This window comes from Cinclus cinclus, chromosome 4, assembly GCF_963662255.1.
Source record: "Cinclus cinclus chromosome 4, bCinCin1.1, whole genome shotgun sequence".
Classification (NCBI taxonomy): Eukaryota; Metazoa; Chordata; class Aves; order Passeriformes; family Cinclidae; genus Cinclus; species Cinclus cinclus.
The window spans coordinates 44,602,714-44,629,096 of NC_085049.1; the positions used below are offsets into that span (position 1 = coordinate 44,602,714).

Here is a 26,383-nt window from a genome sequence, read left to right on the forward strand (position 1 = left end):
CTGTCCCTCATCTTGCTGGGCATTTTTAACCTTTCACCGAGCTGCTCTGGGGAACATATATTAAGCACTTATTAAACTCTGTCTAACACAGCTGCCAGAAAATTAACAGCATGAGCATCTTCTGAGACAGCTGTCTGTACGTCAGGGGACAGGCCATGGTGGTGACACATTTTACCAACTGATTAAAGAGCAGGTTTTCCATTAGCCCCTGTGTAAGGCTGCCTGCGAGCTGCAGTAGTAAACACCTAAAGAGACCTTTATAGTTCAAGTCTTTATTTTTAGTCATGGGATCAAAAGCCACTTCTTCAGTGGCTTCACTTTTGCTGTACACACATGTAACTGAGGATTAAGGTTATTTATTTGTGTTCTTGAACTTTAATATGAACCTTGAAGATGTAACATGCAACTATTTCCCCAGATCTCCTAATGCCCCATATCATCTATCTATCCATAGACAAATCATAAATTAGGCACAGAAAAGTAATGAGGCTGACACGAGCAGCAATGGTATTCACGAAAAAGCCCCATTCTCTGAAACGTCCTTTGGCTACTGAGGCCTCTGAAACCACTCACATTTTCAAACTGCTTTCAGCAAAGCACGACCAATGGAAGCATGCATTTATTTACTAAGGTATTTTTCACAGCACATTGTTTTTCACAGTATTTTCAGCTTTAATCTGACATTCTTCTCAGCGTGCTCAGCTACGACGGGAACCACTGCACACCTCTCAGGGAACCCGGAACAGGAGCTGCGGCCTCTGTAACTTTAGGGTACGTCGCGGGCTTGCAATGGCCGCGCAGAGCACTGCGCAGCAGCCGCAGCCCCGTTGATCGCCTTCCATGCGGACAGCACCCAGGCCGCCGGAGCTCCTTCGCAGCCCCACCTCACGCCGCTCTCCCGCAGGAACACCCGCGTCGCCAGCGCCTCCTCTCCGCCATAACGAGGCGCCGCATCCCAGCGCCCACCGCGGCGCGGGACGCCCGCCACACCCCAAACTACACGTCCCGGCGTGCACCGCCAATGGCTCCGGCTGGGCGCGAGCGCGGCGCACGCCGGGACGCGCAGTCCTGGCCCGCCTCACCGGCGGCCCCTCCCCCCTTCCCGCCACTCTCCCGCGGCGCCTGAACTTCCCGCGCACGCTCTGCGCCACGTACGCTCCGACGTCACACGGCGTCACAGGGCTGCACGCGCCTCCCGCCCGCCCGCGGGCCCAATCAACAGCGCCGGCCTTCGACCCGGCGCCGAGCGCGAGCGGCCGCGCGCGCCTCCCCGCCCCTCCCGCCGCGTTCGCCGCAGCTGCCGCCCCCGCCCCGCCGCCCCCGGCCCGGCCCGGCCCGGCCCCTGCAGCCGCGGGCGAAGTGGAGCCGGCGAGGCCGGGAAGACGCCGCCGCCGTCGCCTTCTGCTCTCCTCCTTTCCCTGCCCCCCGCGCTCCGGCCGGGTCCGTCAACATGGCGAGCGCCTCGTACCACATCTCCAACCTGCTGGAGAAAATGACATCCAGCGACAAGGACTTCAGGTGGGATCCGCCGCCGCCGCCCCCGCCGCGCCCTCCGCCGACCCAGTGCTCGCGCTGCCCCTGCGGCCGCCTGCGGGTCGACCCCGGGCCTGCTGCCGCGGCGGCCCGGGCGGGGGCAGGTGCCCGGCGGCGGGGCCGGTGCCGTGGGCCCGGGCCGTCCGCTGCGGGGCTGGGCGCGAATCTGCTCGTGCTGCCCTGGGAAGAAAGTTCCCGTGGGGGGGAGCCCTTCCTCCTCGCTGCCCGTGAAGGACGGGGCGCGGCGGTGAGGGCACCGCTGCGGCCTCCACTCATCCTGAGCAGAGATCTCCGGCAGCTGGGGGAAGCCGAGCGGCCGCCAGGTTTGCTGACTCGCGTGGGGACAGGCGAGGGTGGAGGTCTGAATTCCTGACCTCGCGGGTGCTCGGCAGCCGGAGGGACGAAGCCCTGAGCAACCAGCTGTCGCTGACCCTGCCTTGAACAGCAGAGGTCGGGTGAGGTGACCTCCCTCGTCTCTTCCCAACCTCAAAAAACATGAATCTTATGATTCTACGAACAGAATCTGGAAGGGACAGCTAGCACGTCAGACTCAAGAGGGTGCAGTGGAGGGCACGATGATAAAGGGACTGGAGCATCCCGTTTATAAGGAGAGGCTGAGGGAGCTGGGTGTATTTAGTCTAGAGAACAGAGGTGACCTCGTTAGTGCATATAGTTATTTCAAAGGTGTGTGCCGAGAGGATGGTGCCAGACTCTTTTCAGGTGGTGCCCGGTGACAGGACTCAGAGGAATGGACATAAGTGAATCCACAAAAAGTTTCACCTCAACATGAAGAAGAACTTTGTTACATTGAGAGTAGCAGAGCACTGGAATAGGCTGCCCATGGAGTCTCACTCTCTGGAGACTTTCAAACCCCACCTAGCCATGTTCCTGTGTCACCTGCTCTAGGTGACCCTGTTTTTGCAGAGGGGTTATGCTCAATGATCTGCAGAACTCCCTTCCAAACCAGACCGTTCTGTGCTTCTGTAATCCTAGGGTCACAACCTTCTGGATGCTGCATCTTTTAGACAGTGGGGAATTGTGCTCCTCATGTAGTTTGGTACTGTCCCTGTGCATCTAGAGAGAGAAATCCAGTTAAGACTTATGGGGACAAGACTGGAATTTAATTTTGAGTTCAGGATCTGTCACAGGAGCAGTGCTTTTCATTGGATCATTTGCATGCTTTGTCATAAATTGATAGCAGATAAAATACAAAATATCAGAAAGTGAAATAATACAAGCAAACTGTTAAAAAAAAAAAAGCAGAGATAATGTATTTACACAGTTCCTCTTGCCGAGCATTAAGTTAAAAAGAATTGCATTGTTTTGGTATTGAGTGCTACCAGAAATTTAAGTTTGTTGTCAAGTTGTCAATGAGATTATATCAATAGAGACAGGGAAAAGGCAGAAAATGCACTTGTTTTGTTGCTTAGCTGCAGCCTCACAGTGCTTAGTTTATGATTAATGTAAATTACATCCAAACAAGTCTCTTCTTAATATATTAAAATCTAAATGAAAACAGAAGTGGTGATTATATAGAATAATATATATTGAATATTGAATAATATATAATAATATTATATAGAATAATATAATATTGAATGTAAGATTTAATATTATATAGAATAATACAGAATATATATTGAATAATCTTGCTAGGTTTTGACAAAGTGTTTTAGCACTGGACACAGATTTGATATGGGACTTTTTGTGTCAATTTCTTTCAAATTTCAATAGCATTATATTACCTCTAGAGTTCAGACTAGAAATTTTGGAAATAAAAAAAAAAAATTCAGTTAGTCTAAAAAGAGACAAACTGAAATTGCCCAGTTTCTTTAAATCGTTCTGAAACTAGATTGAAACATTTTTTCCTCTAAATATGACAAGACTTTCTACTATTTTCATGCTAACTTGTTTCTATCATTAAGTGAAATTTCCATTTTGTACTTACAGGGAGGATGACTTACAGTAAGTTCCAGTGGATTTGTGATAAATAGTGATTTTTATGAGTTAAAAACTTTCTGTATATATGGGGTAGGTTAAACCTGTCCAGTGCAATTGTAGCAAACACTTTTTTTTCCTCCCAGCTGTGTGTAATTAAAACTTCTTGTGTAGTTCCCTTAGTAGAGCACACTAAAGAAATTATCTGTTCTAGTAGCTTTGAACAACTTTGAAATTCTTGACTATTACAAGAAATTTCTTAACATAAATTAAAATCTAACTTTACAAACCATAAAAAAAGGGTGATGATAAACTTTACCAACTGGCTGTTACGAAGCAACATTTTATGAAATTTTATGTGTACTGTGTATTTGCATAATGGATAAAATAGTATTTAGTTGTAGTAATTGTGAGTGCATTTATTCTTAGATCACATTTGTTTGAACAGGGAGAGTGCAGTTACCTTGTTGATACCAGGGAGCAAGTGTGTAAAACAACTGTTCAAGTAAGCAGTCTACTGTAAAATGTAATCCTCCTTTTTTTGGATAAACTGACCTGTCTGATGCAGAGCTGGAGCGTGTACTTCATGAAAGATGTAAGTTCTTGGAGTTGTATTGTCCACGTGGAAACTTGGGCTTAAGTTCTAAAATGGGCAGTCAGGTAAGGTGGCAGTTTACAGTCTGGCTGTGGGAGGAGTGCCCTCACTGCAGCAGGAGAATGACTGCTCTGAGTACAGGGTGGTGGTGTTAGGGCTGGTTTGCATGTTTCAGTGGAGGAGTCTACCAGAAGAACTCTGTTGTAGTTGAGTGTAGAGGCTGCTGGTGCACTGAGGAAGTGCATGCTCTGCTTAGTTTAGGAACTGAGGAGTAGGTCATGAGTGGACATGAACTTCTAAGGCTAGGAAACAGGAGCTATTGACCAAGGAAATGAGAGGATGCTATTCAGTTTTTAAGAAAAGGCAGTAAATACAGCTGTAACTTGGAGACAGTTTTTGAGTGTTCTAGTACTGTGTGACTTCATGTATATCCTTAAATTAGGTCCTATCCGGTACCTTTACCTACCAAGTAGCCTTTTTCATTACTGTGCTTAAAAACTGATGCTTTGCATCCACAGCCTGTTTTTGTGCACATCTGGTTCCTGTCAGACTGCAGGCTTGCTTCAGTGGGACTGTTGGAGTGAGTGAAAAAGGGGTGAGGTCTTATCTTAGAAACACCTTGAGACCATCAAACTGGAATTATTAAAAGACTGGACAAGTTGAGGTCCATTACGTGAGGTTAGGCATCTGGCATTTGTGATGCATATTAAGATTATGCAGGCTTTGGTTTTCAGTAAAAAGTAGTATCTGGGATGTCAAGCTGCAGAGATAACCTTCCAAGCATGACCTGAGCTAAAGTGATATCTGCGTGAGGCTGATGTGCCTGAAGTCCAAATGTCACCCTTAACTGTTTGACTACAAACCTTTGTTTGGAGTTTTGAATGGGGGTTGGTGTCAGTACTGCAGCCCATGGGATTTGTAATTGAATAATAATACATCTGTATTGCTGTTTCTGACAAGAAAAGGCACTTACAAAAGAAAATTGGATTGTGAAACAGACTTCAGAAAGGAAAGAAACAGAAGGCATGAAGGCATTATTTTTGGAAACTAATTTTTCAGTGTGTTCTTCTGTTGGTGGATATGACTGTTATTAAATAGTAAATTAATTGATATGAAAGATGATTTTGTTTGCTTGATCTCTCAAGAATTAATTTTGTTCTTTACTGTGGCACCCTGTATTTGTGGGCTGGATAAATGTAATCAGCTGTTTTCTGGGCTGTAAACAAGCTAGTTTGTACAAGGCAAGAAAATGAAAAGCTCATGGAACATAAACTTAACTTTTATTTCTCCTTTAATTAAAGTTTGGCTCTTGTGAATTTTATGGGAGAAGTTTGAGAAAGTATTATTCTTGCTTAAAATTTGTTCTAAAATAAACTCAGAGATAATTTTTTTAACAAAGTTAAAAATCTTGTTTTTTACAACATCAACGCAGCTTATGAAAGGACTATTTAAAATCTGTGATAGTGTCAGGTTTTTTTGTGGAGATCATGTGGAATATAATGTAGACGTTGGAAGTAAAATATGTAGTGATTCTCAGAAAGGTGATCTAACTGAAAGTTACTGTCATTTTCAAATACCATTTTTCTGCCTTTCTGTTTTATAAATGGTACTTGCATCACAAAACAGACAACAATAATTCTATGTTAAATGTGATTTGTTTGATAACAAATTATGGAAACTGAGAATCTTGAATCCTGAGCACTGTGAATAACCCATATCTCTTTTGCAATAATTATCTCACATCTTTTATCAGGTTTATGGCTACTAATGACTTGATGACAGAACTACAGAAAGATTCTATCAAGCTGGATGATGACAGTGAAAGAAAGGTGGTGAAGATGATTTTGAAATTACTGGAAGATAAAAATGGTGAGGTGCAAAACTTAGCTGTCAAATGGTAGGTATTGTTTTCCTATGATATAAAGAATTGTATAATGACTGAACATTATGAAGCTGTTTTGAAAACTCAGATGACCACTGCTACACAAAATTATTTTTGAAATTGATGTCCACAAAGGAACCCTTGTTCTTATAGATTACCTGCCTTAATGGTTGTAATGTAAAAAAAACTGTGTTGTTGACATTGGGAATTAATTTTTGGGGTTTCAGGCACCAAATAGCGTATGCAGTCCTTGCTGAAAGTATCTGAGTGACACGGTTGTTCTTTGGTGGTAATTCTTCATTCCTAAATAGGTACAAAAAGTTTCTAATTCAGTGGTAGTTGCCACATTGGTATTTGATGGTGAGACCTTAGATGATGTGCAGGGGAAGAATTGTGGTATTGGAGTTGTTTTCAAGCAGAGATGAAAACATGAAATGGTAAAGATACGGCTGTGGTTATCAGCCTCTTCACTTAAATTCAGAGTACTGCGTTAATGGTTTTACAAGCTTTACAGGAACTGTAAATGTTTTATGGGATCAGGGTGCATTTACTTTCGTTTCAGAGACTTCCCTTGCTTCACTGCCATCTCTTCCTCACTTCATATAGTGTGACTTTTCCAGAGCACCCTTTGAAGAGGTGCTACATTTCTTAAGACTTTCTGTTCTTGGCTGTTCTAACTTTTTGTGTGCTTTAAAGAGGGCCTGTCTTAAGAGGCATATAGTGTTCCTGAGAATGTTTCTTGTTTGTGAGCTCAGGGGTTTTTTTAGTATTCCATATATACTACTTAGACTCTGTGAATTGAAGTAAACTTGGAAAGCAAGAGCTTGAGAAGTTTCACACTGTGACTAGCCAAGTTTGTTTCAGCTTGTTATTCTTTCTAGCTTGCCCTGTCAGACTAGCAAAGCAGAAAAAGCCTTTGTGTACCTCTGCTTATGTACTTACAACATTTCAGAAGCTGAAGCTTCTAAGTGATGGTGACCAAAACCTTGCACAGACAAACTGGTGTAGGAATGTCAAGTTTCAGATATTAGTTATATTAGCTATATTAGCACTATAATTGTCACTACTTTTTCACTACTGTCACCAGAGATGCAGTGTTGTTAAAATGTGTCTTATACACCTCCTTTTCATAACAACACAAAATACCATGTTTCATATTAATTAAAACTTTTGGAGTGTCTGACTTCCTTATAGTTTCATGGCTTTGAAACATGCTGGTTTTACTCAATCAGAAGAGCATATTGTTGTGAAACTTGGCTCAGACTTGGAATTGTCTTTGTGTGCAATAGCGTTTTGTGGAAAAGTTACATTTTAGCATATATGCAATACTCATTTCTAACGTACATCCTGAAGTTGTACTGGAGTTTAGATTAATGCACACAGACACATATATCATGATCTTTAGTGGCAGTGTTAGAATTTAGGATCTAAAGTACAAGTAGTGCTTGCTAAAACATTAAAGAAAGATTGCAAAAGGAAGAGAATGAGAAAATAGATTACTTACTATGTGTGTGTACATCCTGTTCTTAATAACAGTTCTTCAGTTTTTGATTTTACTTTGATATATTGGTAAAACTCTTGGATTTAACTAACGTGACTGAATCTCTTTGAAGTTTGGACTATTTTTAAGAAATCCAAATAATGTTAAGAAACAGCGTTAAATTTACTTTAATGGGACAAAAAACATAATGGAGAAGGTTCCAGGTGAATTGTGAACATACGTGTAGAAGGTGGACATGTGCACATTCTGAAATGCTTCAAGTTGTGTTTTTTGGGTTTTGGTTTTTGGTTGTGTCCCAATCACTTGCAGCTATGCTTTGAATACAAAGAAACCCCCACCACTCTTTTAGAGTATTCTCTTCTAAAAGCTGCTTGTACTCAAAATACAGTTCATGATAGTTTTAAGCCTAATGCTACTGCTGCTTCCTGTTTGCTATTCTTGCATTCCTTGTTCCTTTTATCACACTGCTTCTTACCTGGTTTTGTGACAGACTGGTTTAGGGACTTCCTTTTCTTTTGCCTTAGTGCTTTCCTCCTGCAGTTTAGCTGTTGGTAGAAACATTGGTGGGGTGAAGGATAGGAGAGGCTGAAGACTATTAAGCTGTAGGTTTATTAAGACAGTTTAAGCTGATCTGAAGTCTTCCATCTACTAAAACACTGGGTGTAAGCCTGATTCATTGGGAAGTTAATTTCAGCCATCATATTTTTCTGGCTTTTTTTGTTTTAAATATTTTGTGCTCTGGTGTATTTCTCTTAAGGATTTCTTGACACTTCCAGCTGAGGAAAGTATAAACTGTTTAGATCTCTTTTAATTTAAATGCTGTAGTGAACTTTAGAGAATATCAGTAGTAATTTTCATCAGACCCTTGATAACCCATTAATATATCAATTCCCTCTCTGTACTTTTCAATGTGCACTTGAGATAGATTTTTTTTTGTTATTATTTTTTTGAGGAAGGGAATCAAGTGTTGTAGCTTGTTAGGGAAACTTTCTCTACAGAGAACTAGATCAGTGGAAATGCTCTGAATAAAACTCTTGCATACAAGTCTGTGTTTGAAGATTTGATTCTCGAGGTCACTGAACACAGCAGATTTGACACAATTTGGAGCCACCGTGAAGCAGTATTTATTTTTAGGCAAGTGTAGCAACAACTGAGCAGTGTTCCTGGTTGTGACTTATCTGCTCCTTGCTTTTGCACTGGAGTAAGAAGAGCTCTATTGGTTAAAATGCCGATGAACTTTTTTCTTGGTGATTTTGTTCTTGCTCCTTTCAATTACATTATGCTGGTTTGGGGCGGGATAAGCCATATAAAAGCAAAGCAGAAGTCAGCTTTGGGATTCATGGGTATTTGGGTAGTTACCTTGCAAAATGATTGTCCAGTTCATTTCTAAATGAAAATGAAAATTGATGAGCAGCATTAGTACTCCTGAAGTAAAAGTTGTCCTGCTCTAATCTTTGACACTACAGAAGGGAATTTAGTTTTATTTGTTAAGCTTCTTACTGCAGGCAGTAGATGAAATCTCTGTCAGTAACAGCAGGTTGTTTACCTTGTTTTTGTTAATTGTATGTAAAATATTAAATGTATTTTTGTTGTCTCTATTTGTTTGAAGGAATAGTTTGTTTTACCTGATAGTCATAGGTTGTTTTACTGTCAGCCAGTGTGGCAAATGCTGTTCTTACAGCATATCTTTAGTTTATCTCTCTTAAGTGTACTGCAGCATGGTATCCTGAGTGCCTTATGGCAACAGTAGTGCTCTGCTTACACTGCATACACTGCTTAATAAACCCTATAGCTTTATTAAAATTATGTGCATCCAGCGTAGTCAAGCAGTGTGGTTTGTCTAAGCTTAAGTGTTGTGTTGGTATTGCTTGTTCCTCATTGCTGATAATCTTGGTAATGCTCTTTTGGCCCAAATTGCACATTGTTTCATGTGTTCAGTGTTACAGTTTAAGGATGAACTACAGTTTAAGGATGAACTGTTTCTCATTTTGAACACTTTGATATTCTGCCATTTAAACCTACACACAGAAATTTTTCTTCATTCATACTCTGAAATGTTTCCTGAAACCAGTAAGAAGGCAAACATACCCAAATCTATCTGTGATGAAAAATGGTGGGATTAAAGTAAGCACTTTCAGTGATTCCTCCCTTGTGGTACTGTAGTTTCTCTGCATTTATCAGAGTGACTTCTCTGGGCAGTAGTTCAATATCAGGAGCTCTGCCTGACGCTGTGAGTCTGAGTCATTGGTGTGAACAGGATGATGCATGTATTGGCTGCTCTGTGGCTGATCCAGTTCAGCAGCTTTAAAGTGTTTCTATGCTTTGGTAATACACTACTGCATATCGTGCTATACTAGTGATTTGAATAATGTTTTGGGATTTTTTTAGTTTTTGAATTTTAATTCTTCCTTGCAAATAAATATGTTTATTCCATAGCTGTTAAAATATGCTGTTAAAAAGTTGGAGATCAAAATTGATTATATGTTGGTGTCCAGCTTCCTAATATGGGGCTATGCTACGAACACCTTTATTTCCAAATGTGTGTAACTTAAAGGAGACAGTGTGTTGCTGTTTATTTCCATAGGCAGCCGAATGAGCTTTTTACTTTGAGAGAACCTAGCAAAAAATTATTGGCTGGTGAAAGGGAAAAGATTGAAGAGCACTTAAAACTATACAAAGTAGCCTTTAAGTGTGTAAAGTACATGCTTAAGTGCAAAAGCTTTGTAGTCAGAACTATTTTGATGCAAGAAGGTTATAGTTTGTTTTCAACTTCTGATAGGGTTGGTGTGTAATCTGGGACTAATAAGTGATATTTACTGATTTTGAAGGCCAGAAAAGCTTGAGGTAATCTTTTGTAGAATTTACTTCACAATCGTTATGTCTGCTTTGCTGAACTAATAGGTTGAATAAATAGGATTGAAGACGCTGATTCAGTTAAAGCATGGCTTAATTCTTTCCAGAAACTGTAATTTATAGTGTGTGTGAATATCATTCCAGTGCTTTGGTCACCTTTAAAACATTAGCAAAAAAGTTTATCTGATGCTTAGCTGAGATGAATTGACTTGACTTTGCTGTGATTATTTTAATTACTCGTAGATTGCATTTGAAAAATAATCATGTTTAAATCAGAAGAATTCAGTAGTTGTTCAGTAGTTCAGGTTTAAAACAAGGTGGGTTTAACCTTGTATGCTACAGTCTGTTGACTGAAACGTACAGGGAATTTAATTTCTCTGGACTACTATGGAGTCGTTGTACCTTGGAATTCTATAGGTTTCTGTTTGAGTTGATTTGTGCTTCTGTTGCTTGCAAAACAATTTACTGTGCACCAAGAGTAGATGTGTGCAACGGTGCTGTGAGTAGCCACTGACTGTCAGTTGTGTGTATTTGAAGGGAAACTATACAGAGATGTGTCAATGAATCACGGTGAAGGGAAAGCTTGACTGAAGAGTCAAATCAAGTTGTAAAGAAAGCTGTGAGCTTTTTCAGCACCTGGAGAAAATGTTTCAACTGCAGACAGGGATGGCTTGATGTATGTGTGTTTTAGAGATAATTACTGGTAATAATCTGTGTTTGCAGGTGTCTGTGTACAGATTTATCAGGAGTTTTTCAGTTAGAGGTAAAAAGTCTTTACCAGTATTAGTATTCAGAAATTATTTTAATAATGCATTATTAATTTAACATAATTATAGCAGTAAAATGACCAGACTAGATTGTGGATATGGTCCTCTAAATCCTTCTCTACTCTCAGGGATTTAGTTTATAGAGATAGTTTAATTGAATCTAAAGAATCCAGTACAGTGCCTTTCCCTAAATTAAAGGTCAGTGTCAGGTTAGGGCATGAGGTCTGGCTGCTTTTAAGGAAGGGGGTTCTCTCAGAGCTGTTCATTTCTGCAGGATCTGCTGAAGTGAGCGAGAAAACATCCATTACATTTCTATGTATGTGCACTTAAAGGGCTTCTTTTTATGCTTTTGATCAGATACCAGTTAGTATCTCAACTAACAGTTCTCTTGAGATTATCTGTATGCTGTACATTCTAAAAATATAACCCCAAAGTTGATCTTGTGTATTTATTTTAAGATTATCTGTAAATTGCTATTAAATACTCTTCAAATTGAGTAATTTTCAGTCTTTCTGAATTTGTGGCATTGATGTGATCATATAGCATCAGTTGTAGGTGTCTCTGCCCTAGTTTGATTAATGTCAAATTAGTCAAATTCCAAGTTCTGTGCATAAACAAAACTGAGTTAGGTCTAAGTGATACTTCAGTGCCTGTTTTTGGCAAATGTGTTTTACCTTTGCTGCCTCTCTACCCACCCTTCCCCTGCCCCCCTCCCACACCCCCTGCATTTCCCAGCAGGTTTTACCGTGTGAGTAGGGTGGGTAAGGTGAGAAAGAAACCAAGCCAGGTTATGGTTTGTGAAGGAAGGCGTGGAAAGTGCTGGATGTGATTTCTTTGGAAATTGCATATTCCTGGGTATTAATCTTTAGTGTTGTGCCTCAAGTGCAAACACTATTCTGAGTTCATGGGAGGTAAGGTGTGGGAGCGTGGCCATCAAAAGAGAAGCTCCAGGTTTGCCTAACATGGTGACAGACCACTGAGGACAAAATTTTGAATCTTATTGTGATTACTGTCGTGCAGTAAGTTACACATAGTGCTTCAGTGCAAGAGCTTGCTTGTCCGTGTCCTCCTCCTGTTTGCATGTCTTGCAGAAGCCTTTTGCTTCTGCTGGGCTTTTTTTATAATAATTAGGTCTTGAAACTGTGAATTCTTGGATGTGGAAATAAGGGTACATACAACAGGTTTGGGGATGGAAGATGTGTTTTGGGTTTGTCTTACTGCATAGAGCCATGACTGAATCCAAATGTTGTAGAGAATAAAGATGCAGTAATTAAGAATATTGTTTACTTGTCTGTGAATTATGCAGGCACTGATGGCTCTGGCTAGGTTAATTTTTGGTATAAATCTTTTTGTGAACTGAGAATTAAGAGGGGCTCTGGTTTTGAGACTGAAGCAGAACAGCCATACAAAACTAATTTCCAGCTCCAAATAAAAAGCATATACTAAATTAATATTTTGTTAATAGCTTTATAGAGGCAAGTTACCAGTCCAAGCTGATAAAGGTTTTCAGTTCTTAAAATTCTGCTTTTCGTTGCTACTAAAACCAACCTTAAGTTTATGACTTGAACGCAAAATACTGAAACAATATTGTTGCCAATTTAATACTCTTCTCTTACTTATACAGCCTGGGACCTCTGGTGAGTAAAGTGAAGGAGTATCAAGTGGAGACCATTGTAGATACCCTCTGTACAAACATGCTTTCAGATAAAGAGCAGTTACGTGACATTTCAAGCATTGGTCTTAAAACTGTGATTGGAGAACTTCCCCCAGCTTCCAGTGGTAAGGCATTTTGTACTAAAGACATTATATAGTTGTATCATTTACTAATCAAAAAACTTAAAGTTGGGGGATTTAGGGAAGAGGATTCTGTTAATTTAGCATTGGGGCTAGTTTCAGTTCAGGTAAAAACATGACACAAATACCCCTTTCAGTTTCTCCTTCTCTGACTATATTGCCAAATTATACTAGTTTAAGAATTTTTTTACTGAAGGATTGCATTTATGTGGAAAACAAACTCAGAGAATATGAATGTCAGTATAACAAGTTGTAAAATTTTAAACAAGTTGTAAACTTCTATTTTAACAATTGCCTGGTGGAGCACATCTAGGCTGTAGTAATAGCTAAATCTCATCTTGGTCTTTGGTTGATAATGCACTTTAGAATTGTTTATAACTCCTGTATTTTTCTTTAACCATCTGATGTCTTGTCTCACTTCCTAGGAGTTGTTTTGGGAAGTACCTTGTGCTTCTGACAGTTGCCTGTTCAATTAGTCAAAGTCTTAACTACAGGTTTAAATGAAAGCAGTCTTTCCCTCTGAAAGAGACACTGATGTTGAACAGCTCATCAGTTAATACCATAACTTTTTTACTCAAGTGCTGTTCAGATATCATAGCATGGGATATGAATGAGAATAGAGAGTGATTAAAAAGGCTTTCAAAATTACATTTTTAGAGGCTGAGGTCTCTTGAATTAAAAAAAAAGCTCTTACTTACTAATTATAAGTAACTTGTTTTAAGATTTTATTCTTTTGTTGGCCTACACAAAACAAAAGGAGATTTTTGGGTGGATGTAAAGCTCAAACAATAATGTAGCAAAGTCTATCAAATACAATTAATATTCCTAATATAAAAATAAACATGTTATTTCTTACTCCCACCTCAAACACAGATTGTTGTCTCTTTTTCTTAGCCTCTGTGGTAACATATTAGACTATCCACTTGTTGTATTTTAATTTTAGTTGTAGTTAAGAATGAGCCATAATATATATAAACTAGATTTACCATAGGTTGGAATGGTGATAATTTCACACTGAAATTTGCAGAACATGAGTAGAAGAATTTTCTGCAGGTGAAGATGAGTACTAGCCACTGGGCAGTCATTACCAAGATATGAGTTCCTTCTCATAATTACTTGAAACAATGTTAGACAATTGGATGAAGGGGGAATTATTAAGTTGTTATAAAGATATTTTTACTTGTATTTTTAAATATTTTGGATATAAATTTCCCCCCCCCCCCCCCCTTTTCAAATGTTTCAGTAGTATTTCAGGTTCTTACTTTTTAAATAGCTTCTTATACAAAATAATGTTATTTTGCATTTTTTTTTGCTGTTAGAAGTGGCTCTATCTACTTCTGTGCTTTTTGTTACCATATAGTTTATGCCTTCATTTTTACCTATAGTCCTTTCATTTATTGCTCTAGGACTTGTGGCTTTCACTTTCCATTGCTTGCCCTTCCAAAAGCAGTGTTCTTCTGTTGTGTATACCTTCTGGGATAAGAAGCCCTTCCTGCTTAGTATGCTTGTACATAGATAGTATTTCCAGCTCTAATGTAGAGCTTAGGCATTAGCAAGCAGGGTGGCTGTTTAAACTTTTGTTTTATTGGGTGGAAAAGCTTCTTTATGTACATGGGGTTGCTTTCCATAGTCACAAGCATTGTCTCTGGTGTTAAAAGCTGTATTTTTTTAATATTATGGGAATGCTGACGTTTGATTGTACTTCCAGGTTCTGCATTAGCAGCTAATGTTTGCAAAAAGATCACAGGACGTCTCACTAGTGCTATAGCCAAGCAGGAAGATGTGTCTGTTCAGCTGGAGGCACTGGATATCATGGCTGATATGCTGAGCAGGTAAACATCCCTCCTTTAATATGCTGGTAAATGCTCACAAATACTCCTTAAAGCTTGAGTTTCAGTTTTCCAAATGTTAAAATTAAATTATTCTAAGTCATATGAAATCATATGGTAATACTAAATATAGCTGAAAGTTAATTTGGCACAAAATAAGTGAATGTATTGAAGATAATTGGTTGATAGCTCAATTATTATTTAATCTTCTGAGAACTGTAGTTTTAAGCTTATTTTAATGTTTATTGCTTCAAGGGTATATTTTAAACTCATTTATTCTTTTAAAAAGCTCCAAAACATGAAATTTAAAGACTGATGGGAATCTTTCTGATGTTTGGGGAATATTTGAAGGATTGTTTTAACAGTATATGAGCAAAGTTATCTAGATTCAATTGGTTTTGAGTTTGTGTTTTGTCTGTTTTAAGGCAAGGAGGACTGCTTGTTAACTTCCATCCTTCAATTCTGACCTGTCTGCTCCCCCAGCTGACCAGCCCAAGACTTGCTGTGAGGAAAAGAACCATCATTGCTCTTGGTCACCTGGTTATGAGTTGTGGCAATATGGTTTTTGTTGACCTCATTGAACATCTGTTGACAGAGCTGTCTAAAAATGATTCCATGTCAACAACTAGGACCTATATACAGTGTATTGCTGCTATCAGTAGGCAAGCAGGTCATAGAATAGGTAAGAAAAATACATAAATTATCTTTTACTTTGAAGTTTTTCAGTAAGAGCAATTACTTAGCTAATTTTTTTTCTCTTACCAGGCGAATATCTTGAGAAAATAATCCCTTTGGTTGTAAAGTTTTGTAATGTAGATGATGATGAACTACGAGAGTACTGCATTCAAGCCTTTGAATCTTTTGTTAGGAGGTAAGTCATTCATGGGTACCTATTTTGGCTCTCTTAAGATATAATAGTGTGTCATTTGGTTGTAAGCTGTCAAGAGACAGCCTCCTTCATGCAAAATACTTTTGCAAGCTTTGAGCTGGAACAGTTTCTACAGCTCTGTCTTGTAACTTAGCTCTTAAGTAGTATGTTATGTCTGTACTTTACAAACTTTCTACTGTGCTGTTGCTACTTGTGCAAACAGAAGGTATGAAGCATTCTAATAATATTTGTGTCTGATAGTGGTGATAAAAAGTTTGTATCCGAAGACATATCTGAGTCCTTTGCAACCTTCCAATCTAGCACATCCTTTTACAGAATGGCATTGCCCTTTCTGACCTTCCCTTCGAATTTCTGTCGTTCAGATGGATGCATTGATGTTGTCTTAGCTAATTCTCTCCAAAGTACAGTATGCAACATGAAACCTTCTAGGAATATTTTAGTGCTTCAAAGTAATTTGACATTGATTATATTTGTATATTATGCAGGTGTCCTAAAGAAGTTTATCCTCATGTATCTACTATTATAAGCATTTGTCTTAAATATCTTACTTATGATCCTAATTACAATTATGATGATGAAGATGAAGATGAAAATGCTATGGATGCTGATGGTGGTGATGATGATGATCAAGGTATGTTCTCTTTTTGGTTTGGGGGAGAGGATGAGCTTTTGATCCTGCACCCATCTGAGAAAATTGGTATGGGCAGTAGTACTTCTGAGTACCAGCATTTGAATGACTTGTGTACCTTCATTCCAGTTTTGTACCTTTTTAAAATATGGCTAATGAACTCACTTCTTGGAATAAAAGTATAGGATGTTGTTGCTGGAGATCAGTAATTCTGAGAGTGAACATACAATACAAATATTTTAAAAGATTTGGAAGGTGGAAAAAGGCAGAAATGTGTGGCATGATATAACTAAAGTGGGAACATCAGTTAATGAAAATACATATACAGCATGGGAAAGGCTTCTCACTACTTTCCACTATAATATATTGGTACCTAATGCATAAAACCCGAATAGATTGAAAATGACTCAATATTTTTTGGTAGGATAAAAGGGTTTCAGACTGAAGGGCATAGGGTATTTTATTGTTAATATGGTGGCAAGCATTTCTAGATTTAAGCTTTGTGAAAACTTGGACACACAAGTAATCTGTACTGAGGGCCTAAAATTGTCATTATTTAAGGAAGGAGTGAGCTGCATAGTTGTTGCTTTAAGACCTGAAAAATCTAAATGCTTATTTTATACTTTTTTGTTATTAAATCACTGTATAGGTTGTTTTACCCCTGGAAAGGAGACAAAATAATTGGTTGAATCTTGATCAGCTGGTATTCACTACTCCTTTGTTGTTTATGTCATGAATAGAGAAGAATATGATTTAAATCAGTAGTCAGGCTGGAAATATGATGGCCAGCTCCTTTTCCTATTTGCAGTTTAAATTAATATGTGTGGAAAACTGGCATAAAAAATTGGCTGAGAATTGCAAGTTAGGCTGTTTAGAAGGCTTTTTATACGTATGGTTTTTAACATAATTCTGCACCTATTTCTTTGTCTGCCTCATGCAAAGAACTCTACGTTTTAATTGTTTAAAAAGCGTGTTCTTTTAAATTGTTTAAAATAAAACTTGCTGCTTTGCTTGTCTAGACTTGAACATATGCCTGATTTATTCTTTCAAGGGAGCGATGATGAATATAGTGATGATGATGACATGAGCTGGAAAGTGAGACGTGCAGCTGCTAAATGTCTGGATGCTGTGGTTAGCACACGACACGAAATGCTTCCAGAATTCTACAAAACTGTATCTCCTGCTTTAATAGCCAGGTTCAAAGAACGTGAAGAGAATGTTAAAGCAGATGTTTTTCACGCATATCTTTCTCTTTTAAAACAAACTCGACCTGTGCAAAGTTGGCTTTGTGATCCTGATGCAATGGAGCAAGGAGAGACACCTTTGACAATGCTTCAGAGTCAGGTTATTTGTAAAACTTTTTATGATCTTTGAGAAGATATGTTTGAAATTGCACCCTGTTCCTAAGGATAGTTCATTCAATGTGCTTTATCATGCTTTTGTCATATGCAGGTTAGAGTTTATTCCTGTAGTACTAACAGGGAGAGCAGGCTGGGTAAACTGGGCCCAAAAAATGCAGCAGTCTTCCGAACTGAAATTGACCTGTACAGATGTGCTTATTTTATTTCAGTTGTTTACTCACCTGTAAAAGTTGCATGTCCTATGTTATTCAGCCAAACTGCCAAAGCAAAAGTTACTTTTTGCCTTCTGTATCCAGACCATAAGCACTAATGGTCAAGATAAAACTTGATCTGCTGCAACGTATTTTATTTGCAGAATAAAAAGGAGAATGCTGAAAAACTTATTCTAAGTGAATAATTAAGGTGACTTTGTTGCTCTCTACAGATTTATTAATGTAAATCACCTTTCAAAGCTAAATTACTGGGGGTTTTTTAAAGCAGTTATTTTGAATCTTTATTTCCCACTGTTTCTAAATATGTCTAGTTCTGTAGAGAAATCAGGTGGTTAGGATGCACATATTTCTTTATTTCCCCCAGTGATCAATAATGAAAGAAATGCCAGCTGTTGAATCAATTAACAGATGTGTGATGATTACAGGTTCCCAACATAGTTAAAGCCTTGCACAAACAGATGAAGGAGAAAAGTGTGAAGACTCGTCAGTGCTGCTTTAATATGCTGACTGAACTAGTAAATGTGTTACCTGGAGCCCTAACACAACATGTTCCTGTACTTGTACCAGGTATGAGAAACACAGCATTAACTTAAATACTTACTAATAAGCAGTATGGGAAGTTCTGAAACATCAAAATAAATTTAGGTCCCGACTGTGGTTTTTGCAAAAAGCTTTGAAGTGTGGGTTCTGTTGAAAGAAAATGGCAAAATAATCAGCTATTATGTGTATCCATATAAATATTTTAGTCATATATTTCCATTAATTTTGAAAAGGATGTTGAAGGTTTTTTTCTTTATTAAAAAAAAATTAATTTTATTCTTAATTACAAAATCATACTGCCTTCTTTTCCGTCTGAACAGAAATATATTTTCTGTAGTTTAGCTTTTAAAACTCAAAATGTTTAAATTTGAAGTAACAGTGAAAAGTAAGGTTGGAAATGTTAACGGTTCAAAATTTCTTTATAATTAAGAAAAATATGTCAAAAACCATTGAATGGCCCATGGCTTTTGAGAAAGGAAGCTTAAAAGCTAATTGGTTGAATAAAGTGATGAAAGGGGTTTGGAAGCAATCAGAAAGATGGGGAGCTGGAAGGCATGAATTCAGTATAGCTGCCTTCCTTTGGAAATTTTGAAGTGTTCTAGCAGACTGTATAAATACCTGCCCTAAAAATATATTTTTTGGTTTCTTCCAGGAATAATTTTTTCACTAAATGACAAATCAAGTTCTTCTAATCTGAAGATTGATGCTTTGTCCTGTTTATATGTGATCCTCTGCAATCATTCTCCCCAGGTCTTTCATCCTCATGTTCAAGCATTGGTACCTCCAGTTGTAGCTTGTGTTGGTGACCCATTTTACAAGATAACATCAGAGGCACTTTTGGTTACCCAACAACTTGTGAAGGTTATTCGTCCTTTAGACCAGCCTACTTCCTTTGATGCTACTCCTTACATCAAAGATTTGTTTACTTGTACAATCAAGAGATTAAAGGCTGCAGACATTGATCAGGAGGTGAAAGAAAGGGCAATATCTTGCATGGGTCAAATCATTTGTAGCCTTGGTGACAGTCTAGGCGCAGACCTGCCCAGCACACTTCAGATCTTTCTAGAGAGACTGAAGAATGAGATCACTCGGTTAACTACAGTGAAGGCCATGACACTGATTGCTGGTTCTCCTTTGAAGATAGATTTGAGACCAATCCTTGGGGAAGGAGTTCCTATTCTTGCTTCTTTTTTGAGAAAGAACCAGCGGGCATTGAAGCTGGGCACTCTTTCTGCACTAGATATTTTAATTAAGAATTACAGTGACAGCTTGACAGCTGCCATGATTGATGCAGTCCTGGATGAGCTTCCACCTCTGATTAGTGAAAGTGATATGCACGTATCACAGATGGCCATCAGTTTTCTGACAACGCTGGCTAAAGTATATCCTTCCTCCCTTTCAAAGATTAGTGGCTCCATTCTCAATGAACTTATTGGGCTGGTAAGATCACCCTTACTGCAGGGTGGAGCACTTAGTGCCATGCTAGAATTTTTCCAAGCTTTGGTTGTGACTGGTACAAATAATTTAGGCTATATGGATTTACTGCGCATGTTAACGGGTCCAGTGTACTCACAGAGCACAGCACTTACTCACAAGCAGTCTTACTATTCCATTGCCAAATGTGTTGCTGCCCTTACTCGAGCCTGCCCTAAGGAAGGACCGGCTGTTGTAGGACAGTTCATTCAAGACGTTAAGAACTCCAGGTCCACAGATTCCATTCGTCTTTTGGCTTTGCTTTCTCTTGGGGAAGTTGGCCATCACATTGACTTAAGTGGACAAATTGAGCTGAAGTCTGTAATACTGGAAGCGTTCTCTTCTCCCAGTGAAGAAGTGAAGTCAGCAGCATCATATGCCTTAGGCAGTATTAGTGTTGGCAACCTTCCTGAGTATCTGCCATTTGTCCTACAAGAAATAACCAGTCAACCTAAGAGGCAATACCTTCTTCTGCATTCCTTGAAAGAAATAATTAGCTCTGCATCAGTGATTGGTCTCAAACCATATGTTGAGAACATCTGGGCCTTACTCCTGAAACACTGTGAATGTGCAGAAGAGGGTACAAGGAATGTTGTTGCTGAATGCTTGGGCAAGCTTACGTTGATAGACCCAGAGACTCTGCTTCCACGACTCAAGGGATACTTGGCATCAGGTGAGGAGTAGTAATGTGTGTATGTATTGGAGCAGATGGCTTTATGATACCTGTTAATAAATGGATCTGTTTTTTTAAAATTATTTGCTTAAATGTTGAATCTTTAAATTTTTCTCCTCTCCCCCAACAATGGAAGGTTAAGGTTTTCTGCTTTTACTAAAAGTTGTTAGTTGTACACAAACAAGAATCACTTATGTTCTGCCTTTAGACTTTTATTTCTGTTAACAGTGTTATGTTTAAGAAAGAGGTATAAACTTGAAGGGGAAGGAGCATGGGTGACTGTGGGACAAATTAACAAACCAACTGTAACATTTTGACCTTTTGGTGTAAATTACTGTCTTCCTAATTTTCAGATAAGGATTCTGAATTTTTTAAGAATTAGGAAGGATCTTTGTGCATAATTCATGAATCAGTCTTATATCAAGAACTGTGTTCCCGTGTTTTCTTCACGTGCTCCTGCTGTAAAGGGGAACATTTTTTTTCCGGACCTATGTGTGATCATAAATAATCTGTTTTAATAGGCTTATTGCTCAATTTTTTTATAGGAGATGACATTACATGCTTCTTACAATGTTATGGTACTTTTCCCCCGTTAGAAATGTTCTGTCCATAGGTTTATTTGAGTTATGTATTGCATTGCTAGTAGTAAATAGCATTTCTTGTTTGCTGTTCTTAAGAGTATTAGAAGTCTAAAAGGAATGAGTGGCATTGAGCATGATTTAGATTCTCTTGTTCTGTTTTAATCTTGCATGTTCACATTTTTGTTTCATATTAGGGTCCTCATATGCTCGAAGTTCAGTGGTTACTGCTGTTAAGTTCACCATTTCTGATCATCCACAACCCATAGACCCACTCTTGAAAAACTGCATAGGTAAGTACTCTACCTATCTAACAACTTCCATGTTTTCAGGCAAGAGAATTACATTTAAAATTTGTTTTTCGTGTTACCAGAAATAAATATTTTGAAGATGATTCTAGAATTAACTGTTAATGATAACTGTTGGAAGAGTTACAAGATATTTCCATAGTAGCCAATTACTTCTTTTAACACTAATTTATTTGAATTCTAAGCAGTAAAAATTGTGTCATTAAAAATTCTGTGTATTGACTTTGTGATGGGCAATACAAGAAGCTAGTGTTTTTAGTAGAATGGGACCCAAAAGCTGATTTCCTTTCCTATGTTTTTGCCAAATTATATCAGCTTGATGTAGTAAGATGTGCTATATTTACCAAGAAGTATGATCTTGGAAATATTTGACATTCAGTCACTTAAAACATGTCTGCTCGTGTGAATTATTCTGAGTATTACCAGGTTTTGAATTGTAAATATAGGTTGTTATGATTCTATAATGCTTGTGGTCTGAAAGCATTTGGAATTGTGTATATTTTTGTACAAGGGTAAGATAATCAGAGCTCCTAGTGTAACACCAGTATGACGAAGACTTTTGAAATGCTGTGGCTTTTTTTCTTTTCTCATTTGTATAGCAAGTATTGTAGATTTTTTAGTATGTTATCAATGTTTTGGGCTTGATTAATTATAGGTCTAAAGATCTGTAAAAATCATCTATGCTTCTTAACCTAATAAGGAAAAGATTTATGCTTTAAAACATAAAGTTTTGTGAAGAGCAAGGTTTTTATTTATAGGGAAATGAAGTCAGTTTACTGCATGTTACTTTCATCACTAAGCTTTTTTTTTTTTTTAAGTGATATATTCAAGAATTATGCTTGTAGGTTCTTCTGTCCTCCCACTGAAGCTGCCTTGCCCCTTTGGTTTCTGGAAGTACTTACTGATTATTCAATCAAAAAGCTATCAGTATATAGTACTTTAAAAAATCCCAGTAATTTTGAGTTTTGTGACCCGGCTTTTTGATGGGTGTAAGAGTCACTTTGTTTTTACACCTTGATGGTTTTCTCCTTAGAAAAATGTTCATTCCTCATGGAAGTCAGTAGTAAAACTTCACAAACATTGAGGATATATTCATGCAGTCATATATTTTAACAAGGCTGTGTTACAGATGTATAGAAAAGTCTAATGTAAAAATGCCCAAAGGTAGGGTGGGATGGGAGAGGTGGTGCTACATTAATATATGCTGAGTAGGCCTATTTTATAGTAATTTAGGTATTTTCAGTATGTGCCAATTTGAGAGTTAAAAATCAGTATGTTGGTAGTTACCATAAGAGGTGTTCTCAGATTCCTAAACTGCAGAAATTGAAATTGTTTTTCTAATGAGTATTTTAAGAGAATTTTAATAAATGGAGAAAGGAAAAGTTAAATGTAATTTTCACTAATTTACATGCTGTATCTTCAGAAAAAAACTTCATGTGTCATTATGATGGCCGTTTATTTTGATGGTGTTTCTTCTACTCCAATTTCATTATATTAAATACTATATATCAATTATATTAATACTTTTCATATGATTATAATTAATCCTTTATTTGTGTAATTATGCTGAAATAGCAGGTGTCTGTTACATTAAAATTAGTTCTGAACTAAGTATATATTTTGGAAAGTTTAAAACTAAGCAAAGATATTTTTAAAATTGCAAATTAAAAATATACTCATAGGTTGCTTTCTTTCTTTCTTTATGTGATTGCAGGTGATTTTTTGAAAACTCTGGAAGACCCAGATCTCAATGTCAGGAGAGTAGCCCTAGTGACTTTTAATTCAGCTGCCCACAATAAACCATCTTTGATAAGGGACCTCTTAGATACTGTGCTTCCTCATCTTTACAATGAAACAAAAGTCAGAAAGGAATTAATCAGAGAGGTAAGTTAACTGAGATAAACAATGCTAAATATGTTAATAGATTATTTTTAAAAATTAGTGTATTACTTAACTTGTTTTTTTTTTTTTTTTTCACTGGCAGGTGGAAATGGGACCATTTAAGCATACAGTTGATGATGGGTTGGACATAAGGAAAGCAGCTTTTGAATGCATGTATACTCTATTGGATAGCTGTTTGGATAGACTAGATATATTTGAATTCTTAAACCATGTTGAAGATGGTCTGAAGGATCACTATGATATTAAGGTTAGCTGTCGTTTTTCTCTGTGGAAGCAGTGACTTTGTCAAAATATTACAAAAAGTTAATAGGTTGAAATGGCAAAAATACTACTTTGTATACTTAAGTACTTCACTACATTTGCCATTTTGATTAAAGTGTGACTGTTCAAAAGGTTACACAGCATAGTGGGAAATGCATCTCCATATATGTACCAGGCCTAACTGTTGTTGAATTGGGCTTTTTCCTCACCCTAGATGCTGACCTTTTTAATGTTGGTGAGGCTGTCTACCCTTTGTCCGAGCGCAGTGCTGCAGAGATTGGACAGGCTCGTCGAACCTTTGCGTGCTACATGTACAACTAAGGTATTTCAGCTTATTTAGGTTCATTATTTTGTGTTTTCTTATAGAAATAGAAATGAACTCATGTTCGAAGTATACCTCTGTACTGCTGCAGTGTTTCCTGAGTTATAGTTGATAAGCTGTGGTAAGCAGGATAATTAGATTAGAAATGAGTGGATCTTTGTACAGCTGTTAAATTTATTTAATTTGCAGGTGGAGAGGTACATTTGTAAGTTTATTTTTAAAAATCCTCTGTTTATTTGATGCTTTTTCTTTTGCTCCTTGAAAATTTAGATGCCACTTGGGCAATTTGTAAATCTCACTTCATTATAAATAGTAAAACTGGAATACTGAGAGTTTTTCTGACATATGATGGTGATGTTTCAGACAAGCATTTGGCTGATAAAGGCAGTCTAAAGTAGTCCTGGTTTTATTAGACTTTTAGTCATTTATCCCACCTCTTCCTTTATATTACAGGATTATTGGATCTTTGTACTTAGTCTCCTTCCATTCCTGCTCTGATCTTGATTTACCTGCATGCTCTGACAGTCATTTATTGCCTGATTTACCTTGCTTTTCCTTTACTCCAGCCTGCTGTATTTCACATTGGGAAACTTGACTGCCTTTAATTATAATATATGTTTGTATTGGTGAAATGTCTTGGAGAATAACAACAGAAGGTTAAGCAGTTAGTGTAATGAAGGTCAACTTCTTTAAAAAGTTCTATTTTCTGTAAGCTGGGAGTACTGTGATAATAGCAATTTAAAGTAATTTACTGACCTTACTAACTAAAGGTTGTTGTCTATAGTTGCTTTGATTTGGTGATTGATTTGGCAGCTTGTGACTTTTTTCTGCTTACCTTGCAGTGTTGAAGCTTCAGTCTGTTTGTAGACTGATGATAAAAATTCTGCTAGAAAGATACTTGGGGGTATTTTTTGTTTGGTTGGTTTTTAAAAGAGCTTAGATAATTTTGAGAGGAAATATGTTTTGTTTTCTAAGGTACATTTTTTTAAGATTGGTATAGAGGGAGGGTTGAGTAAAGTTTCAAGCATATTTTAATTTTTTTCCATAGGTAAAGGCGAACTCAGTGAAGCAGGAGTTTGAAAAGCAAGATGAACTAAAACGATCTGCAATGAGAGCTGTAGCAGCACTTCTAACCATTCCAGAAGCAGAGAAGAGTCCATTAATGAGTGAATTTCAGTCACAGATAAGCTCTAACCCTGAGCTGGCAGCCATCTTTGAAAGTATCCAAAAAGATTCATCATCCACTAACTTGGAATCAATGGACACTAGTTAGATGTTTGTCTAATGGGGACCATTATGTTGAACCATATGATGCACTGAATTGACAGGTTATGAGTAAGAAACAGAAAAAGTATCTAATCTACACATTGTTCCACTTTATTTACCTTTATGGAGACAGTTGGCTTTTCCCATAATTGCTTTTCTAGCATTTATTCCAGAAATAAATTTCCATAGTCCAGAGTTTAACCACTCTTCTTTTAGTGGATTTGGCCACATTTGGGAATTAAAAAGTTGACTCGTGGTGTATGGAAATAAATTCCAACATCCATTTGCCCTGTAATGTTTAGGATTAAAACGTCAAAATTTTGTGACCATGATTTTTTTTTTCTTTTATTCATTCTTTCTACTTGTAAACAAAAAAGGGGGGGAGGTGGGAATCAAGCGTCCAGGTGCACCATGTTTTTTGTATAACTTTTTATTCTTTTTTTGTTTCAGCTTCATAAATTGGTTTGGCTGGCAGATTAATTATGTGTAAGATTTATTATATTAAAAAGAGAGTTTGGGCACAGTTCAAAGATCAGACATAAATGTCATTTTTACAGATGTGGGGATTAGAAAACCAATATCCCTGTTGTGCACACTAATTTTGCATGAACAAGTTTACAAATATATATTGTCTGTAAAACAGCATGTGCAGTTTATTCGTAATGCAAGTTAAAATAAGTTCTACTGTATCAGTGCAGTTTTCAGGTATTTTGACATACAGGCCATTCATACAGGAAAGGATGAATGAAGGTTGGTTTGTTGTCTTAACCCAGCTTTTTTAAATGCCAGTAATATGATTCTGCAGATGTTCTTACAGTAAACACAACAATTTCTGCAGTTTTCATGGGTTTTCATTCCCAAAGACAGAATCCACTGGAATTGAGATGGTCAAACCATAATATTGGAAGGAGGCAAGATGCAGAGAAAACAAGCAGCTCAGTGGTTCCTGAATTCAGGATTCAACTTTGCTTTTGTTATAAAAGTATGAAGGAAGTTTCTTCAGTGTATTCTATCACCTATTTTTCATCTGACAGCTTTTGTTAAGGCATAATATATGGTGTTGACCTAGACAAATGTTGCCAGACCATAATTTTGTTCTGGCACATGGGACCACCGCAGGCTGCAGTGCTGCAAGTGTCATGCAGTATTCTGGTGAGACAGGAAACAGGGAAGAGCCAAAAGGCTGGAGAGAGATAGAGAGCAAACAGAAGAAAACATTCTTCAGTGGATACACTGAGGGAATTTAGACATGGACCAGAAGTGGATAGCTGGCAGTCC

The 26,383-nt window shown here is 37.9% G+C and overlaps 1 protein-coding gene across 2 annotated transcripts; it reads left to right on the forward strand.

Annotated features, from left to right (window-relative positions):
* The first annotated feature begins 1,235 nt into the window (after positions 1-1,235).
* On the forward strand, positions 1,236-25,437 carry CAND1 (cullin associated and neddylation dissociated 1). Of its 2 annotated transcripts, XM_062492006.1 has the most exons (15): positions 1,236-1,518; positions 5,820-5,963; positions 12,694-12,848; positions 14,572-14,695; positions 15,118-15,374; positions 15,458-15,563; positions 16,067-16,212; positions 17,261-17,553; positions 18,208-18,349; positions 18,975-20,468; positions 21,244-21,339; positions 23,069-23,238; positions 23,339-23,503; positions 23,732-23,839; positions 24,888-25,437. In XM_062492006.1, exons 1-15 carry the CDS (start codon positions 1,451-1,453, stop codon positions 25,110-25,112), a joined length of 3,693 nt encoding a protein of 1,230 aa, XP_062347990.1. In that variant the 5' UTR covers positions 1,236-1,450; the 3' UTR covers positions 25,113-25,437. The 2 variants fall into 2 exon arrangements, with proteins under 2 accessions (XP_062347990.1, XP_062347991.1); XM_062492007.1 differs by lacking the exons at positions 12,694-12,848; positions 14,572-14,695 and having other exon boundaries at positions 23,141-23,238.
* The last annotated feature ends 946 nt before the right edge of the window (positions 25,438-26,383 follow it).